Below are 13,144 nucleotides of genomic sequence, written 5' to 3'. Positions count from 1 at the left end.
AGAAGTCTTTTAAAAGGACAGTTAGCCTTTTCATCTGCTGCTGCACACTGAAACACTAATAAGTGATACTATTTCTCACTCTGAGAGCTCTCAAGCTTTCCAATTTGGTATGTAAAATTAAAATAAAATTCTGACTTTTCAAGCAATATTTTTAATATTTTTCTGCATGTTGAAAAGTACCTAATGACTGATTTCAGTGATTCAAGATTTTCAAGTTGGTGGTCAAATTCTTAATTTTCAGGCACATTTTACCCCAAACCCACCAGAGTGAACAGGTATCTTTCAGATTAATCTACATGGTTTAAAGTTGGGGGTTTTTTTTAAGTTTTTTAAACTCTTTTCAGCATGTAATGCCCAGAATTTTTCATTATATGAGAGTTTAAGTGCTTCATAACAAAAGCATGAGGTTGAGGTAATTAGCTATGTTAGTAAGCATTGAAAAGTAGTAATGCAAGAAATGTGTTGTTGCTGAACGCATTTGCTGTATTTGATAAAGAGCACCAACAGTAGCCTTTACAGGAACATGTTCTTTTTCTCTTTTTTTGTAGGATGCGAGATGCTGCAAGAAAAATAGAAGAAAAGTATTTTTCTGATATCTCAACGCTTGCTGAATTTCTTCCAGTTGAATGGAGATCAAAACTTACCCTCGATGAAGGTACATTTCTTGGTCCTTGTGTTGCAGGCTGCAAAATTGTTCCCAGAAGTTCATGCTGTGTTCTACGCCCATGCCTTATTTGGATTTTATCATTCTCCTGCATGTAACTCAAGTCTCTGTTTTTGTTTTCTCTCAGACACTGTGGACTCCATTACTCCAGATAAAGTGAGAGGTTTAAGGGATATGCTGAACAGCAGTGCAATGGATATCATGTATTACACCAGTCCTCTTTACAGGGATGAAGTAAGTGTGGCTTTCTGTTGTTTTTACTAGAGCAGGGCATAGAGGCTGGAACAAATTGGACGTGGGAGTGTAAGGAATGTTTCCTTCTGAGAGACCCTGCATGAAGAATACTGACACTTTGCAAGTGTGTAGTGGTCATCCGTCGTAATCAAAATACAGAATTTTAAGAGTGAGAGGAGTAGAGTAATAGCAAAAAGTACAATCAGTGTAATTTATTTAGAGCAGAAATAACTGTCTAAAATGGGAGCTTCGAAATGTGAAGGGTTTTTTACAGGGTTTTCTTGCAACTGCATATTCAGAGCAATGGGAGGCCATAGAGTTGAGATTATTCTTACCTCTTGCAAAATCCGTAAACATTTGTCACTTAATTTTTGTCAGTTCTGAACTTAGATGGGATGGCAGCACGTGCAAACATTCCTGAACCAGTTTTAATGCACTTGTGTATTTGCCTTACAGGAAAATACAGGATGCCCCTCAGTTACCTGTTTGTTAGGGGACTGTTTGCATACTGGATGCTCCCGTCTTACCTTGCCGCATCTGTGTAGGTGCATGTGTGCCTTTGTGTAGCTGTAGAGTGACCCCGTTAATCAGAGGGGAAAAGCCTTGAATAAATCATAAAGTAGCCTGTAAAACATAGAATGGTTTGAGTTGGAAGGGACCTTTAAAATACACCTAGTCAAAGTCCCCTGCAATTAGCAGGGACATCTTCAACTAGACCGGGTTTCTCAGAGCCCCATCCAAACTGACCTTGCATGTACAGTGCTTCACCTCAGTAGCAGCCTTTATGTATCACACTTAACTGCAAAACCCCTGTGGGAATGTTTTAGGATTAGTTTCTATAGGAATCACAGTTTTTTCTGTATTGACTACATTACGTATGGAGCAGTGGTAATCTTTTTGCAGACTTGGTGCTCTGTGAATTATTAGACTGAGGTGAGGGAAGAGAGACTTTCAAAGTTTATATAGGGATTTGATGCTACCATTCATTAAAATTAGGTATGTTTAAGTGGTTTATACTGGCAACGTTATTCTTAAACCTAAACTACCTAAGAACATTTCTTTTCCTGATAGCAGCAATGGTGGTGAAATCACTACAAGCCTGTTAACACAGCCAATAGGTATGCAAAAGCTGTGCTTCTCCTGTCACTCAGTAATGCGAAGTTCAGGACTCCTTGGTTCTCCGCTGTGTGTAGGGTTTCTCTGGCTGATGTGGAGCTGAGCAAGAACCATCATGGCAAGTGGTGAACACTCGTGGCAGCTTCAAAATTGATTTTATTTATTTTATTTAATTTTTTTTTAAAGCTGCATTAGAGGCTTGGCATGGTGTGGACCTCTTATGGGAAGCAGCCTAGTGAATAAAGTTCAAGTATGCTGTCCAGCAATGCATGAAAAATTTAATTCATTGCTCAGTAGAACAGTAGTTTTGCAGGTTTATCACCATCCCTCAGGTACAAGAATTGGCAAATAGCATGAGTGCTGTAGCTGTGCTAAGATCTGATTGCAAAACACTAAGGTGTTTTTTTTCACCAAATTAAGTGAATTTTCTTGAAATGCTTGCAGCAGTCAACACACGAGTTGATCATACTTTCAGGCTGCACTGATAAACGTAACTTTCTCAAAGCAAAGTTGTACAATTTGATTTCAGGTATTTGTCAAAAAAGCAAAAGTGCTATTTCAGATAAGATGTTAAAACCCTGAAGAACAGGCTTCTGAAACGCATCTTTGTTATTGCAATAAAAATGTTTGGGATGAAGGTTTTCTTGTTCATTCAGCTATAGAGTTTGTGTTCTGCCAGTGAGTTGTCAGGGATGCAACTTCTTGTTTGATTCTGCTCACTTGGTTAGGAGTTGTGTGAAGCTCATAGTCATTAAATAGGTTTTGTATGCTTTTTTCACCTTTCATTTTGCCTTTACTTGCAGAAAGAAGACCTGTTTTGGTTTGGGGTTTGTGTTTTGGGGGGGGTTCTGTTACTCTTCCTTATCCCATTTTATATTCTGTGACCTAACTTTGCAGAGTTTAAATGCAGCTGTATCAAACTGAGCATTCTCCTGGAAAAGGTTGGCGGTTTTTCACATGTTCATTGTGGCACTTTGTTCTGAGTGCTCATTCCAGCGTGGAAATGAACCTTGTAACCTTGTCTTCAAGTATTCACATAATCACGTGTCCTTGGAATTAGTATTCCTGCTTGCCACTTCATTGTGCCAACGTGATTCTTTGTATGCTGTGGGCACTCCTCACACCTTCAATCCAGAAATTCTGAAAGTATCTAAAAAAGAGCTAATTAAACTTTGCTGTGCCCTTGTGAAATAGATTGAGCAATGCGGTGAGTTCAACCTGGAGAAGAATAAAGCTGCTATTCATCTGACAACATTCAACAGTACTTTGATACGAATTTTCTTTCTACTTCCAAGGATTTTCCCCACATCTGGAAGTAACATAACTGCTGCTTGAAAGCTTTTGACCACTCTTAAACAACTATCTTCTTTCAGGGGGAAGAAACCTTGTCATACTGGCTTTCACATGAGAGGACAGAGAGCTGTTTCAGATGCAGCTGAATTGCTCTGCTAAATGTTACAGGAGCATGGGCGATGACTTCTCTGATTTAAAGCATTGTTTCTTCTGCAGCATGGTAGAATATCCAAAAGGTGCCTCTGACTTCTGACATGTAATGTGATAGCAGGCAGGTATTAATAATTCAGTGCAGCCTTATGAACGTATCAGTCTGGTCTCGAAGTTCACTCTCAAGAATGTCTCCAGCTAATAGATTCAGCTGTGGCGTTTGTGTGTGTGGCTGCAGATGAATTGTACAGTGCAGGTCCTCATCTGTACAGTGGTCCACAGACTGTCCTGAATCCCTCTTTAAACATTATACAGATAATAAGGAAGAGCAATTAATTGGTATTTTAATGCACACATGCCTGTTTCTACATAAACAATCATTTCACATTTTAATTCTGACTTTGCTAGTGCCATCTATGGTAATTTAATCTTGGGTCTTAGTGTCTTCAGTGGGTGACTTCATTTCACATCTCTGTCACTGAAGCTTCTTATTTCTTTAATAATAAATAACTGTAACAGATTTGAAAGACTAATCCATGCATAGTAAATTTATTGTTCTCACTGTCATTATATCCAGTGCTATATCCAAGTGCTTATTTTACTGATCTTCACTGTGTTTGCTTGCAGGCTGATTGTAATTCTGTAAATTATTGATAAATCTTGGCAGGAAATGCCTTTAGTACAGAATAAATATTATTTACATCCATCACCCCAAGATCACTAGAGATTTAGCGCCACTTCTAAAGAGCAGGAAAATGTGGTGAGTATTGAACGTTTCTCACCAATTGAGGAAAGGAAACGAAGCCAGGGTCTGGGATGTGGTGGCTGTGGGCTTGGTGTTGGAGTGACATTACAGGCTGTAGGAGGACATGGGAATGCAGTGTGATGCAACCAACGTAGTATTGCTCACTTGGAGAGACTTCACTTGAGATGACTTGATGGTTTGCTACTACACCCATATTAAAAAAGGAGAATTAATGACTATACGCTTGAAATTCAGACAGATGTTAACTTTTCCTAGAACTTTCATCATCCATCTTTGATAGGAGATTTTGCAGTGGAAATGTCCTGCTCTTCCTCACTCCTTTCAGCAATAAAAGGCAATTGTTTTATGTGTGTTTGAAAATGAGAGGGATATAAGGCAGGAAATTTTTACCTGAAGACTATTTTAACACTGGTTTTGCTTGTTCTGTTGAGCCTAATAGTCAAGGAGCTGCTTGGCAGCACTTTCATTGCTGGTTTAATTTATTTGATTGTCCTTGAATGTGTTCTCAGTTAGAAAGTGATGGGTTACTGTTCTCTCTGAACCTGAACTTAGTCTTGAATGCAGTGACTTGGTTGAAAATGGGTTAGACTCAGCATTTCAACAGCAAAAGGAGTACTGAGGGAGACTCTCAGTTCGGGACATGTTGGCTGTTCCTTTTCTGTAATGTCAATAAGACACGCAACCATTCCTGTCAGTTCACACAGCTGAGTTCTGGCCTCTCAGTCAGTTGTTGTGACCCTCTTCTTTTATCCATCAGTGATGCCACCAGGGAACACAATCACTGTTGTATTCTGGAGGATCAACAGTCTTACCGTCTCTGCATTGTGTGCTGGCATGTTCTTCTGGTTCACGTAAGGAAACACTCCTTATCTTTGCTTTCATGGTCCTTTACAATCCATCGTTGAGCTGCAGCGCTTTCATTGGTTTCAAGGACCTTCTTCTACCTCGAGTTGGCTCACACACCTTCTTATTGCCTGCTTGCTGAATTTCAAGTGAGTTTGTACTTTCTCCTGAAGTTCTCATGACATTTGGAGGGAGCCGCTTGCAAAACTGAGAGTTCCTCGGATCTCCTTAAAATTCCTTTCTCATGAAGCCTACCAGAACAGTCACGCTATTCAAGCTGGAGGGATCGCAGAGGTCAAGTTTCCTCCACTCCCCTTTCATATGTAGCTGCCTGTTATTTTATTCCCTCTTGGGCTTCAAGCTGTCCAGTGGGTGAGGGTTCTGTGGAGACAGCAGAGAGAAAGGGCCTCTGAAAGTTACAGAAAGGCCATGATCAGAGCTGAGAGCAGTCAGAGCTCAGAAGAGAACAATCACAGAATCATAGAATCAGAGAATAGTTAAGGTTGGAAAGGACCTTAAGATCATCTAGTTCCAACCCCCTTGCCATGGGCAGGGACACCTCATGCTAAACCATGTCACCCAAGGCTTCATCCAGCCTGGCCTTGAACACTGCAGGGATGGAGCATTCACAACCTCCCTGGGCAACCCATTCCAGTTCCTCACCACCCTTACACTAAGAAACTTCCTTCTTATATCCAATCTAAACTTCTGCTGTTTAAGTTTGAACCCGTTACCCCTTGTCCTGTCACTACAGTCTCTAATGAATAGTCCCTCCCCAGCATCCTTGTAGGCCCCCTTCAGGTACTCGAAGGCTGCTATGAGGTCTCCACGCAGCCTTCTCTTCTCCAGGCTGAACAGACCCAACTTTCTCAGCCTATCTTCATACGGGAGGTGCTCCAGTCCCCTGATCATCCTCGTGGCCCTCCTCTGGGCTTGTTCCAACAGTTCCATCTCCTTTTTATGTTGAGGACACCAGAACTGCACACAAGGCTCCAAGTGAGGTCTCACGAGAGCAGAGTAGAGGGGCAGGATCACCTCCTTCGACCTGCTGGTCACACTCCTCTTGATGCAGCCCAGGATACAGTTGGCTTTCTGGGCTGCGAGCGCACACTGAAGCTGGCTCATGTTCATTTTCTCATCGACCAACACCCCCAAGGCCTTCTCTGCAGGGCTGTTCTGAATCTCTTCTCTGCCCAACCTGTAGCTGTGCCTGGGATTGCTCCGACCCAGGTGTAGGACCTTGCACTTGGCATGGTTAAACTTCATCAGGTTGGCATCAGCCCACCTCACAAGCGTGTCAAGGTCCCTCTGGATGGCATCCCTTCCCTCTGGCGTATCAACCGAACCACACAGCTTGGTGTCATCAGCAAACTTGCTGAGGGCGCACTCAATCCCACTGTCCATGTCACCGACAAAGATGTTGAACAAGACCGGTCCCAACACTGATCCCTGAGGGACACCACTCGTCACCGGTCTCCAGCCGGACATCGAGCCATTGACCACAACTCTTTGCGTGCGGCCATCCAGCCAGTTCTTTATCCACCGAGTGGTCCACCCACCAAGTTGATGTCTCTCCAACTTTGAGACAAGGATGTCGTGTGGGACAGTGTCAAAGGCTTTGCACAAGTCCAGGTAGATGACATCAACTGCTTTGCCCCTGTCCATCAGTTCCGTAGCCCCATCATAGAAGGCCACCAAATTGGTCAGGCAGGATTTCCCCTTAGTGAAGCCATGCTGGCTGTCACCAACCACCTCCTTGTTTTTCATGTGCCTTAGCATGCCTTCCAGGAGAATCTGCTCCAAGAGTTTGCCAGGCACAGAGGTGAGACTGACTGCTCTGTAATTCCCTGGGTCATCCATTTTCCCCTTCTTGAAAATGGGGGTTATCTTTCCCTTTTTCCAGTCGTCGGGAACTTCACCTGACTGCCATGATTTTTCAAATATGATGGACAGTGGCTTAGCAACTTCATTCGCCAGCTCCTTCAGGACCCGCAGATGGATTTCGTCAGGTCCCATGGACTTGTGTACGTTCAGGTTTTTAAGATGGTCTCGAACCTGATCCTCTCCTACAGTGGGCCTAGGGTCTTCGTTCTCACAGTCCCTGCATCTGCCTTCCAAGACTTGGGTGTGCGGTCAGAGCCTTTGCCAGTGAAGACCGAGGCAAAGAAGTCATTAAGAACCTCAGCCTTCTCCAAATCCCGGGTAGCCAGTTCTCTCGATATCTTCCAAAGGGGGCTACGTTGTCCCTAGTCTGTCTTTTATTTGCTATGTACCTATAGAATCCCTTCCTGTTATCCTTAACATCCCTAGCCAAGTTTAATTCTAAATGGGCCTTAGCTTTCCTAACCTGGTCCCTAGCTTCCCGGACAACATCCCTGTATTCTTCCCAGGCCACCTGTCCCTGCTTCCACCTTTGTAAGCCTCTTTTTTCCTTCGAATTTTCCTTATCCATCCAAGGAGGTCTCCTGGCCTTCCTGCTGCACTTCCTTCTAGTTGGGATGCAACACTGCTGAGCCTGTAGCAGGTGATCCTTGAATATCAACCAACAGTCTTGGGCCCCTCTGCCCTCTAGGGCTATATCCCATGGATCCTTGCTAAGCAGGTTCCTGAAGAGGCCAAAGTCTGCTCTCTTGAAGTCCAGGGCAGTGAGCTTGCTGCATGCTCTTCTCACTGTCCTGAGGATCTCTAATTCGACCATCTCATGATCACTGCATCCAAGGCTGCCCTGGAGCATCACATTTCCAAAGAGCCCTTCCCTGTTGGTGAGCACGAGGTCAAGCATGGCACCTCTCCTTGTTGGCTCCTCTATTACTTGCAGAAGGAAGTTGTCTTCCACACAATTGAGGAACCTCCTGGATTGCTTGTGCCAAGCCATACGGTAGCTCCAACAGATATCAGGGTGGTTGAAGTCCCCCATGAGAACAAGGGCCTGTGAGCGTGAGGCTGTTCCTATCTGTCTGTAGACTGCTTCATCCACAGATTCCTCTTGAACAACACATCTAGTTTAAAGCATCCTTGACCAGTCTGGCAAGCCTCCTACCAAAACCGCTCTTCCCCTTCTTTATCAGAGCAGCTCCACCAGCCCTCCATAGACCTGGCCTAGAAACTTGGGTCCTGTGTTCAAGACACTCAAACCCCTGACTATGGCACCGCTGTTCTTACCATTTATTAACCTGGCCAATCCTCCTAGCATTTTTAAGGTCCTCCCTTGTATCCCGGAGAATTGACAAAAAGACAATCTGAGCTCCAGAGCCCCTAACCACCCCTCCCAGGGCTCTGTAGTCCTTCTTTATGTTCTCCAGAACATAAAGCATAGCCCAAGAGGAGAGTAAGTGTTTTTGTTGGCTTTGACAGATCAAAGAAGTTGGGATGGCAGTGCTCTATCCAAATTTTGGCAGCAAGCAGGTCACTGAGGATTTGAGCAAGAGCAGTGCAAGCTCTGCATTACTTCTGTGCTTAAGGTGCCAGCAGAGGCTTTGTTTCCTTCTTTTCTTGAAAAAACTAATTTCCTGGATATTGAGGGGAGAATGTCATCTTCTACCCTGGTACTTTTGGCATGCACTGAAAAGCCCCTTCAAACCCAATGATCTGCCCACTAGAACTAGTGGGGGGTGAAGTTCTTCCTCCTGCCTGTGTTGTGGTTTAGATTCAGCTGGTAACTCAGCACCATGCAACCATTCGCTCACTCCCTCTTCCCCACTTCCGGGCAGGATGGGGAGAAGAATTGAAAGAATGTAAACCTCATGGGCTGAGATACAAACAGTTTAATAACGAAAATAAAGTAAAATATAGTGATAATAGAAAGAATACCAACAATAGTAATAGTAGGAAACAGCAAGAGAAGAGATCACAAGTGATGCACAATGCAATTGCTCACCACCCACTGACCAATGCCTCCCCCAACCCAAGCAGTGATCTGTCCCTTCTGGGTAACTCCCTGTCGTGGTTTAAGCCCAGGCCGTAAATCAGAACCACGCAGTCCACTTCCCCCCCCACCTTTCTTCCCTCCGCTCCTGTAGGGACGGGGAGGAGAATCAAAAGAATGCAACTCCCATGGGTTGAGATAAGAACAGTTTAATAACTAAGGTATAACACAAATCACTACTGCTACCACTAATAGTAATAATGATAAAGGAAATAACAAGGAAGAGAATACAACCGCTCACCAACTGGTACCTCACCCCCACCCTGCAGTGATCCAGCCCTTCCGGGGACTCTCAGTTCTACATCCTGGGCATGACGTGCTGTGGTATGGAATACCTCTTTGGCTAGTTTGGGTCAGGTGTCCTGTCCCTGCTTCCTCCCAGCTTCTCCTCCTCCCTGGCAGAGCATGAGACTCTCAAAGTCCTTGGTCAGTCTAAACATCGCTGTTATCAGCTCTGTTCCCAGGCCGAAAGTCAAAACACAGTGCTGCAGCAGCTACTAAGAAGGAGAAAAACTGACTGCTACTCCTGAACCCAGGACACTCCCCCCAGTTTATATACTGGTTATGACGTGCTGTGGTATGGAATACCCCTTTGGCAAGTTTGGGTCAGGTGTCCTGTCTCTGCTTCCTCCCAGCTTCTTGTGCCCCTCCTCACTGGCAGAGCATGAGACTGAGAAGTCCTTGATCAGGCTACTTGGCAACAACTGACACATCAGTGTGTTGTCAGCATTGTTCTCAGATTGAAGCCAAAACACAGCACTGCACCAGCTACTAGGAAGAAAATTAACTGTTACAGCTGAAACCAGAACAGCCTGGAACTCCTTGGTGTGAGTCCAGGAAGTGTCTGTCTGTCCACCATGCACAAAGCCAACTTCCCTTCTGCTTTGCAAGAAACAGGCATGCTTGTTTATGATGATGTCTTTCAAGGCTGCTTTTGCATCAGAGGAGGAATGAGCATCTGTTTTGTATGCTGGTGCCAGGGATTTAAAGGTTTGCTTTCCCAGCTCAGCACAGAATGCTGTTAATGTTCTGCACAAAAGGATTTCAGCAGCTCTTCATGTTTCACTGCTTACACAATTACCTGTTCTGCATCATGATCCAGCAGTTCAGGCTTACCCACCACCAAAGAGATAGTTAGAGACATGATCTTTCTGCTCTCATTATCAGCCTTGCCGCAACTCCTTCTGCCTCAGATGACAGTGGCTTGTCTCATCAGATTCAGACTCCCATCTTGTCTTTATAAAACACATGCCCTTGCCACCAGGATTCCTGAATGGATTGAATAAGTGGGCTGTTATTCTTTGCCTTCTTGGAAGCAATATGCCAAGCAGGCATTCAGCTGGAAAGCATAGAGGATTTTTATAGTGTGATCAAGTCCAACAGCCTGTTTCTTGGTCAGCAGTCTGGTTTTTGGCTTCTCCTCAAATTGCACAGCTGTCATGATGGCTATCCATGAATGTGCAGAAAGACTGTTCCTTACTTTGCCTTTAACTTGGTTTGCGAAGGGCATAGAGCATTTAACCTCAGTTTGTCAGAGTATAAACTGATGACTTCTGAGCAACTTGATCCTGTGGTCTTGAGTTTCCTGCATGGAAGATCTGTTGGCAAAAATTCAGCTGATAAAGGGAGCTTCAGGAAACTAGTAATGTAGTAATGAGTCTCCTTTTCATGAAGCAGAAATGAAACACAATCCCAGAAGAGCTTCACAGGAGAACAGCTTCATACACATCTCCTGAGTTGTCTGGTGGCATTTTTAATCCATTCCCCCCATTTTGCTGAGGTCTTTGACTGCTGGAAATCAAGTCTCTCCCTTACCCTTTGGGACCAGCGTAGAACATGCAAGGAGCATGTCCAGTTCTTGGATGCTGCTCTGTCAGTGTGTATCACAGCCTGTCTGGAGTGTTTGTGGCTTGAGCAGGTCTGAAAATTTAATAGCCCATAAGGGCTCTCTCCCTAGCTTGAGCATTGTGAGGTGCTTCATGTGCCTGATTATGACTTGCCATAAAATCAGTCTCAGAAATGTGGTTGCATTAAAGGCTTCAGTCAAGTCCTGCTTTATTTGTATTTCATTTTCTCTGGGTATCTATGAGTATTTGCAGTCATACATTACAAGGCTTGTAGCATTTTAATCCTCCACAAAACTTTTGTACTGAAACAGTTGGTCTGCAAAAGGTGCTTAGGGAATTTTTCCCTAAAAATCAGAACAGAGAAAAGGGACTTTTCTAGGAAAGAGCAGAAAAACCCTGGAAGATTATTGTAAGGCAAAGATTTTACCTTTCTTTGAATTTTGTTACCTTTCTTTGAAAAGTTTGCCGATGACACCAAGCTGTGTGGTTCGGTTGATGTGCTGGAGGGAAGGGATGCCATCCAGAGGGACCTTGACACGCTTGTGAGGTGGGCTGATGCCAACCTGATGAAGTTTAACCATGCCAAGTGCAAGGTCCTACACCTGGGTTGGAGCAATCCCAGGCACAGCTACAGGTTGGGCAGAGAAGAGATTCAGAGCAGCCCTGCAGAGAAGGCCTTGGGGGTGTTGGTCTATGAGAAAATGAACATGAGCCGGCTTCAGTGCGTGCTTGCAGCCCAGAAAGCCAACTGTATCCTGGGCTACATCAAGAGGAGCGTGAGCAGCAGGTCGAAGGAGGTGATCCTGCCCCTCTGCTCTCGTGAGACCTCACTTGGAGTCTTGTGTACAGTTCTGGTGTCCTCAACATAAAAAGGACATGGAACTGTTGGAACAAGTCCAGAGGAGGGCCACGAGGATGATCAGGGGACTGGAGCACCTCCCGTATGAAGAGAGGCTGAGAAAGTTGGGTCTGTTCAGCCTGGAGAAGAGAAGGCTGCGTGGAGACCTCATAGCAGCCTTCGAGTACCTGAAGGGGGCCTACAAGGATGCTGGGGAGGGACTATTCATCAGGGACTGTAGTGACAGGACAAGAGGTAATGGGTTCAAACTTAAACAGGGGAAGTTTAGATTGGATATAAGAAGGAAGTTTCTTAGTGTAAGGGTGGTGAGGCACTGGAATGGGTTGCCCAGGGAGGTTGTGAATGCTCCATCCTTGGCGGTGTTCAAGGCCAGGTTGGATGAGGCCTTGGGTGACATGGTTTAGTGTGAGGTGTCCCTGCCCATGGCAAGGGGGTTGGAACTAGATGATCTTAAGGTCCTTTCCAACCCTAACTATTCTATGATTCTCTGATTCTATATTGCTGTTTCCTCAGGCTGATGGTAGACTAACGCTGTGGTAGAAAGGTCAGCTGTGAGAAAGGGATTTGATATGGCTGTTTTTTGAAGAAATAGGAAGTGTTCCCTTTGCTGCAGTAATTTGGTCTGTTCAGTAACAGATATATAAGCTTGCTGGGTTTCACGGTCCTTCTGGAAGAGCTGAGGGTAACAAAGCAGAGCGAAGCAGCCAGCAGGTTAGCAGTCGAAGCAGCAGGCAGGGTTTGTGGGAGCAGCTGTGCAGGTGAAAAACAATCTCCTGGGTCTCCTGCTGCCACATTTACTCTTTCATGAGATATTTGAGCTTGTTTAGTCTGGGGGAGAAGCCTTAGGAGATGGTGATACGGGTTGGGAAGAAACTCAAGGAAACTCTAGCCCTTTTGTGTGGAAAGCCCTGCTTGGTGGGCTGCCAAAGACCTCCAGCTGTGAGAGCTGGAGGCATGGCTCTGGATGCTCAGCACTACTGGTCCCCAAAATAAGGTGACAGCCTGGAGAGAGGAAGCAAGACGGGAGATGGCGAGAGTGAGAGGGGTCTGGTCATGCTACATTCCACTGTTCCACTTTTCTGTTTTCCTGGATAATTCCTGCTTTCCTGTTTTCTGGCAGAGACAGAGGGTGCTTTCTAAGGATGATAATAGACCCCATGGACCTGCAGGCGGTTGTATGCTTAACCAAATAATTTAGCTAGGACTTAAAATGAATGTGCTTTTCTTTTCCATTTTTTTCCCCCTTACTATATACCAAAATGTTCAGTTTCTAATCTTAGTGCTGATACAGAGCTGTTGGCAAGACAGAAACGTCCATAAGTGCTCACTGCAGATGGAGGGCTTCTCTTTCTTGCATAGCAGTAAACCAGACCATTCATGGTGCTTGAAAATCTGGAGGCTTTACTACTGCAGACCTTCTACTCTACAATTAAGTTAGGTAACAAGT

The 13,144-nt window shown here is 44.7% G+C and overlaps 1 protein-coding gene across 1 annotated transcript in view; it reads left to right on the top strand.

The window, feature by feature from the left end:
* DDHD1 (DDHD domain containing 1) overlaps positions 1-13,144 on the top strand; it is a gene marked incomplete at its 5' end in the record, with an annotated part of 73,867 nt that overhangs the window by 41,739 nt on the left and 18,984 nt on the right. The window contains 2 exons of the mRNA XM_080618260.1: positions 549-655; positions 792-898. Coding sequence (XP_080474386.1) covers positions 549-655; positions 792-898 — 214 coding nt within the window. The remainder of the gene's footprint in view (positions 1-548; positions 656-791; positions 899-13,144) is intronic.

The sequence above is a fragment of the Psittacula echo genome (assembly GCF_963264785.1).
Source record: "Psittacula echo genome assembly, chromosome: 5".
Lineage (NCBI taxonomy): Eukaryota > Metazoa > Chordata > Aves > Psittaciformes > Psittacidae > Psittacula > Psittacula echo.
The sequence above is the reverse complement of the archived record's forward strand: the minus strand, read 5'-3'. Positions and strand labels throughout refer to the sequence as shown.